Below are 7539 nucleotides of genomic sequence, written 5' to 3'. Positions count from 1 at the left end.
CCATTCATCCCTATCCAGCAATTCCCCTCTCTGCCTGAGGCCTGCCCTGCAATCCATATGCATCCATGGCCATCTGTGCCCTCCATTCATCCCTATCCAGCAATTCCCCTCTCCCTGAGTCCTGCCCTTCCAATACATGCCCATCCATGCTCATCTGTCACCTGGCCCCTCCATTTTTCCGTATCCAGCATTTCCCCTCTCTGCCTGAGGCCTGTCCTGCAATCCATATCCATCCATGGCCATCTGTCCCCTCCATTCATCCCTATTCAGCAATTCCCGTCTCCATGAGTCTTGCCCTTCGAATCCATGCCCATCCATGCTCATCTGTCACCTGGCCCCTCCATTTCTCCCTATCCAGCATTTCCCCTCTCTGCCTGAGGCCTGCCCTGCAATCCATATCCATCCATGGCCATCTGTCTCCTCCATTCATCCCTATCCAGCAATTCCTGTCTCCCTGAGTCTTGCCCTTCGAATCCATGCCCATCCATGCTCATCTGTCACCTGGCCCCTCCATTTTTCCCTATCCAGCAATTGCCCTCTCTCCCTGAGGCCTGCCCTGCAATCCATTTCCATCCATGCCCATCTGTCCCCTGTATTCATCCCTATCCAGCAATTTCCCTCTGTCCCTGAGTCCTGCCCTCCCAATCCATGCCCATCCATGCTCCTCTGTCCCCTGTCCCCTGCCCCCTCCATTCATCCCTTTCCAGCAATTGCCCTCTCTTCCTGAGCCCTGCCATCCCAATCCATGCCCCTCTGTCCCCTGCTGCCTCCATTCATCCTTTTGCAGCAAGTCCCCTGTCTCCCTTTCATGACCCCCCCTTGCATCCATGCTTCTCTCTCTTCCATGTCCCAGCCTGGTCCGCCCTCTTCTCCCCCCCTCCCCCCTTCGCATCCATGCTGTCGTTTCTCCCCTGCCCTCCCGCTCCCATTGTTGTTGTTTAGTGGCCACCCTCTTCTCTCCCCCCAACATGGTTGTTTTTTTTTTTTTTTCTTGTTTTTAAATTTACCTCCGTGGCAGCGAAGCGTCAGGGAAGGAGGCGGTGCTCCCGACGTCTAGGTTTTCCTTCGCTGTGTTCTGCCTTCTTTTGACGTCATCCTTGACGTCAGAAGAAGGCGGAACACAGCGAAGGGAAGGCTAGACGTCGAGAGCGCCGCCTCCTTCCCTGACGCTTCGCTGCCGAGCGTTGCGATTGGTTGAGTGTCATTGCTCCGCCCTCGACGTCATCACGTTTGACGCGTGGGCGGGGCAGACACAATGCGATCTCACCCCCTTCACTTTAGAATGTTGGCTAACAGAGGCTTCATTAGAACGTTGGAGGTGCGTTTTATATAGAGAGATAATAATATTCCACAAGGTGGAGCTAGAGAAGCAGCTAGAGGAACATTACGAAACAAAACTGCTATAGAGTCCCTACTGAATTTAAAGCTATTCTGGCCAATTCTATTATAACAAGAGAATTTTTTTCTGCTTCAACAGCAAATATTACAAGCAAATTAAATTAACAGCCATGGGTGCCAGCATGGCTCCAGATTTGGCTAGTTAGTGTGTGGCAGATTTTGAGGAGCATTTTTATTTTTAAAAGACCACTCCTTTATTGAGAATATCCATCTCTGGAAGAGATATATAAATAGCGTGCGGATTATATGGGAGGGGGATACCAGTGGCTTGAATGGATATCAGGAATGGCTGAATACTAGAGATGATAACCTAAAATTTCAGTTGTCCTTTGGTTCGGACCAAATGATGTACAGTGCACTCCATTTAAGAGCACGTCGGATAAGCGCATGCTCTGTTTAACTGCATGCCGTACTTCGGTCCCGTTTTTGTCGCCATCAATTTCTATGGGGACAGACTTCGGTTTAGCGCACCACTGATAAGTGCAAGATTTACTTATATGCATGGTTTAAGACCGCTCCTCTGCAGGAAAGACTCCGCATAAGCGCACGCACTGAATATGGAAGCTGATTGGTGCGTGACAACCAACGAGATTTCAAATTTACCGCCCCTTTAACTGCCACAGGCAGAATAAGCGAAAGAATGTTGTTAGAGTGTACACTGAAGTTGTCGTCGTCGTCGCACAACTGTAAGACTTTAACACTGGCTGAACGAATAGAAGTTCTTAAAAAAATTAAGTAGAGGAGTGTGGTAGCCGTGTTAGTCCACTCTTAAGGTTATCAATAGAAATCAAACAAAATAAAACATGGAAAAGAAAATAAGATGATCCCTTTTTTATTGGACATAACTTAATACATTTCTTGATTAGCTTTCGAAGGTTGCCCTTCTTCCTCAGATCGGAAATAAGTAAATGTGCTAGCTGACAGTGTATATAAGTGAAAACATTCAAGCATTACTATGACAGTCTGACAGGGTGGGAGGATGGGGTGGGTCGGAGGTATGCACCCAACAGAAAGGACTTAACAAGGACCTGGGGTTCCTAGCCCATTATAAACCATAAAACTGTATGTCTCTGTTGATCACCCTCCCCTCACCTACCCACACCCATCCTGTTAGAATATCAATGATATGCTTTGATGTCCCCATGCATACCTCCGACCCAGGGGCGTATCTGAACTGCGGCGGTAGGGGGGGCCAGGGCCAGAGAGGGGGGGCACATTATAGCCCCCCCCCCGCCGCCGCCGCCGCCATTGCCGATCCCCCTCCCCCCAGCCGCTGCCATTGCTAACCCTCCCCCTCCGTTGCTCGCCTACCTTCGCTGGCGGGGGACCCCAACCCCCGCCAGCCGAGGTCCGCGTCCTCCTGCCGCTGCCGGCTGCCTTTGGTCCTTTCATTCTTCCATTGAAGCTGGCGCCGACGAAAAAGTTTCTTTTGAATCTGACGTCGCTGCACGTTGCACGTTGTACGTGCAGGACGTCAGACTCAGAAACAATTTCTGAGTCTGACGTCCTGCACGTACAACGTGCAGCGACGTCAGACTCAAAAGAAACTTTCGTCGGCGCCAGCTTCAATGGAAGAATTAAAGGACCAAAGGCAGCCGGCAGCGGCAGGAGGACGCGGACCTCGGCTGGCGGGGGTTGGGGTCCCCCGCCAGCGAAGGTAGGCGAGCAACGGAGGGGGAGGGTTGGCAGCGGTAGGGGGGTCCAGGGCGAAATCTGCGGGGGCCCAGGCCCCTGAGGCCCCACGCAGATACGCCCCTGCTCCGACCCACCCCCATCCTCCCACCCTGTCAGACTGTCATAGTAATGCTTGAATGTTTTCACTTATATACACTGTCAGCTAGCACATTTGCTTATTTCCGATCTGACAAGAAGGGCAACCTTCGAAAGCTAATCAAGCTTATCTTTCCCTCCCCCTTCAGGGTAACTCCAGCAAGCACAGCACAGAAAAACAGTTCAAAACAAAAGGGGTTTCCTTTATCTTCTCTTCCTGAGGGTATTCTTGAACTAGGCCCTCTTGAGGCTGCCTGGCACTTGGCCTCAAGACAATCTGCAAAGATACACACACTTCTTACTCTCTACCCGGCCTCACTGACCCCCAGGCTCCTGAGCAGGACTCTGGCTGGTCTTCTCCTAGTCATTTGCAAGCACCCACCTCTATATTTGGGGCTCCTGCCTTACTCAGGGTGACTGCTCGGGCATGCCTTCCTTCGGCTGGAAATCCTCTCCTGTCCAGTCCAGTGTGCCCCGGTCACTCCTCTGATCCAAGGCCGTGACCCCTCACACTCTCCTGGAACTTCAACTAGGATTCTCCAGCCTTCCCATATATGCAAATGAGACAGTCATCAAAATGCAAATTCAATTTATTAGACTATACTGCAGTCTTGTAGAACCCACTTCTTTCCAGCCGTTAGTCATCTATCACAAGTTCTCTCACTGAGCCCAACTACTGTGGGGGACCTGGGTCTCAGTGTCTAACAGCCTCCACCCCTGGATAGGACTTTCTTCATTCACCACAACTTTATAGTCCTATCCTCCACCCCACGGCTGTTAGTCCATTTCAAACAATTCACTAGTCCATCAATAACATAGTCCTTAAGTCTGGTAAGTACCTTTACTTTTCCCCTGCTGTCTTCAGGCTTTAGTCGGTATGGGTTCTTTCTCTTCTCCCCCCCCCCCCCCCCAAAAAAAAAAAAAAATCTTCTCCACTTGGCTTTGGGCTTCTTGGTGCTTCAGATAGCTGGTTTCAGGTCCCCATCTTCTTCTCTCTCCAGGAGATATGGTTTATATAGGGCTGCTAATAGCCCACCACACCCTTTCTGGGCCCCTCCTCCCAGTTCTGGAAGAGTCCAGAGCCTTCTGGGTGCCCTTCTCTTAACCAGGAATCTCTATTACATACTCCCTGGTCCCCATGTACAGTCCATGGCTGGAGCTCCCTCTACTGGCCCCTTCAGGTCATTACCCTGATGTCCCATTTGGAGCTCCCCCTAGGGACCAGAACAGGACATTTTCTCTATTACTGGGAGGAGAGCGCCATCTAGCGGCCTCCTCAGGGTAGGCAGTCCCTATGTTTATCACAACGTATAATAAACAGTACTGTACATATGTTTATCAGATGTCAAGCTTCTTTGGGTCACAACGGTTAAGTGCACGCTCCGGTTAACTGCGTGTATTTCTTTGGTCCCAGACCCTTGCACTTAAGCGGATTGCACTGTATTTAGACATTTTGATTAGAAGATGTGGGGGGAAATGTGTTACTTCAATTTATAGGAAACGTGCGGACACCAATATATTTCTCCATTATCAGAGGTTCCATACCAGACCTTTGACAAATAATTTACCAATTAGCTAATGTTTATGGCTGAAGCAATTGTATACCTATGATGAGAAATTTGCAAAGCCAGTCAGAGAAATGATGGATAGGCTTAGAGAAAGATGGTATCCAGATGATTGTATTCAAAAAGGCTATTTGAGGGCAAAAGACAGAAATAGAAAGGAATTGTTGGGGAAACAAAGTACTTAAGAATTAAGATGCTAAATGTGTATTAATTTGGCAAAAGATATATTAAAAGTTTTGAGGCAGGAATGGCATATTGTTCAAACTTTGGAATGGTACAGGACACGTGCTTTTTATAAAATATAGACATTCTGCTTACAATAGAAGGTCAGTTCTTTTTGTAAATCAAAAGTCTTATCCTTGTTCTCGCCGTACCAGAGTGTGAAAGCCTCTTTCTCATCGGGCATCATGCTCTCAACACCGTAGTCCTTTTCCTCCGTCACTTCCTCCACATACTTTTGATTTCCTACAGTGTTAAAATAGTGAGAGAAGTACCCTTTGCTGCCTTCAAAACCCATGGCTTGCAGGAGCTTGCTAAGCTTCATGGACAGAAAATTTAGAGACTCTATAAAGTGAATGCCCAACACATCAACCCCTATTTGTAAACGTTTACTGCCCTGCGCTAACAAGCTCGTATCCATCATTTCCCGCAACAGCTGACTGACGATGAAATAACTGTCTTAACCTTTCGAATTGTGCACAATGAAAGTGTAGTCCTTGAACCGCTTGCCAATAAAAGAACCTATGAAGTCGGAGAGACAATTTACTCCCTTGAATTCCCATTCATGCTCAAGGTAAAGATCTGCTGCAAAGATGTAGTTGGGGGTATGCACCCCCATCTCCTTCACACATTCACAGTCATAAATGACATACCTTTCCGTTGTTTTTTGGTCTAGCCAGCCTTGTCACATAGCATAAACATTTTTCACCTCTCAGTAAAGGATCACCCCGCTGCAAACATTTTATCACTTTGTATTTGTGCTTTTTATTCTGTGTAAGAGTCATACTTATCGCAAAATATTTTAGACAAGCATTCCATCTCTTTTTTGGACACCAGGTTTGTATGCCATTTTAAACATTCCTTAGAACAACAGTAGAACTGGCAGTTAGGGCACCATTCTACCGCTTACCCAAACCGCGCATGTGTCGGATAGACACAGATGACCACATGATATGCACATGTGGTTGCGGCTATAAGGCATTTCACAATGTTTATGGAAATGTTTCTTACTGTAGAACTGTTTAATATCTAACAGTCTTATTTTTGAAAGGGATCGCCGGCGATCTTCTGACACAAATCGTGAGATCGTCAGCGATCTCCTGATCCCGGCCAAATCGGTATTATCGAAAGCCGATTTTGGCCGGCTTCAACTGCTGTTTCGTCGCGGCGCCGGCCAACCTTCAAGGGGGCATGTTGGTAGGGTAGTGAAGGCGGGACGAGGGGCGGGGACACGAGTCTGCCCCTACATCAGTCCAAAATCCTGGACTGTTCTGCCTAAACCACTTAAAGAGCTCGTCGACTACCAACTGTTTAAGAAGTCCTTAAAAACATTCTTATTCGACAAGGCTTATTCCGCTGGCAGCTCCAATGTTTAACCTCTCTCGCTTGTTGGCGCTTCACCCCTGACAGGCCCGTGTCATCTCATGTACCTTCCCCTCCTGTCACATTCCGATTCTGTGCCATCAATGTATTGTATTTGTATCCTCTTGATTTAATGTAAGCCACATTGTGCCTGCTCATGGGGGAAAATGTGGGGTAAAAATGCACCAAATAAATAAATAAAATTATGTAAACTGCTGCTGTCGTTGTACCACAGATTGTTTATATCAAATCCATTACCCTGTTATTCTCAATGGGTTTTAGAGAGGTAGTTTTGAAGAAAGTTGAATCTGGCTCAGCAACGGGGCGAGAAATGAATGAATAGTACGGGCCCACTGGGTGTTCTCGCTCAAGTAAGAAAATTTGTATTCGTATTATTCCCATTGATGCAACAAGTATCCTTTCTTGCGGTTAAATACCGTTCCACTAGCGAGCCGCTTGCGGCAGTCCAGTCGCCACTTCTTACAGGTCGCTGACGTTCACCTGATTGTCAATGGGCGGGAGGGATAGTGACGTCATCGCACGCATCGCAGCCCAGGGAATGGGGAGGAGGCGGGGGAGGGCAGGAGAGGGAAAGTGGACGGACGCCAGAGCGGCGACACGTTTCCTAAGAAAGAGAAAATAGTCCTGAAAGGTGGCCTCTGTTCGATTTGCTGTCCTCGCGGCGAGCGGTCTCTAATTTTGTACAGACAGGGGAAGCGCCGTGGAGACGGAAAAGGAAGGTGGTGGTAGTTGGACTTTCCTTCCCTCTCCTCCCCCCCGGCCTCCACCGGAGAAGTGGTACGATCCCGAACCTCTCTGCTCTCCGCGGAACTGCGGGCCGGCAGAGGCTACCGGGACTTTTTTTTTTTTTTTTTTTAATTACGCGTAGAGCTTTTCCAGGCTTTGGCGACGGTGGCCGGCGGAAGAGTCTGTGGAGCCAGGCGTGGATTGTGCTTGTGTATCTTTTTTTTGTGTAACTTTTTTTTTTTGGTTTTTGTTTGTTTTAATTTAAACCTTTTTTTTTTTTTTACATCACCTTGTAAACAATAAGAGCCCGAGTGAAAACCTCCTTTCACTAGTATAAAGGACAAATGTCAACCCCAGCGAGAAGGCGCTTAATGAGAGACTTCAAAAGGTAAGGGGAGGGGGGGGGGGGTCGCCTCAGACGCTAACGCTAACATGGCGACTTTTAAAGATGGAATATACGGGTAGGAAATATGGATGG

The 7539-nt window shown here is 48.2% G+C and overlaps 1 protein-coding gene across 1 annotated transcript in view; it reads left to right on the top strand.

The window, feature by feature from the left end:
* The first annotated feature begins 6876 nt into the window (after positions 1–6876).
* Positions 6877–7539, top strand: part of UBE2A (ubiquitin conjugating enzyme E2 A) — a 35268-nt gene continuing 34605 nt past the window's right edge. The window contains exon 1 of the mRNA XM_030209814.1: positions 6877–7449. Within this exon, the coding sequence (XP_030065674.1) occupies positions 7406–7449 (44 nt within the window). The 5' untranslated portion in view covers positions 6877–7405. The remainder of the gene's footprint in view (positions 7450–7539) is intronic.

This window comes from Microcaecilia unicolor, chromosome 7 (assembly GCF_901765095.1).
Source record: "Microcaecilia unicolor chromosome 7, aMicUni1.1, whole genome shotgun sequence".
NCBI lineage: Eukaryota > Metazoa > Chordata > Amphibia > Gymnophiona > Siphonopidae > Microcaecilia > Microcaecilia unicolor.
The sequence above is the reverse complement of the archived record's forward strand: the minus strand, read 5'-3'. Positions and strand labels throughout refer to the sequence as shown.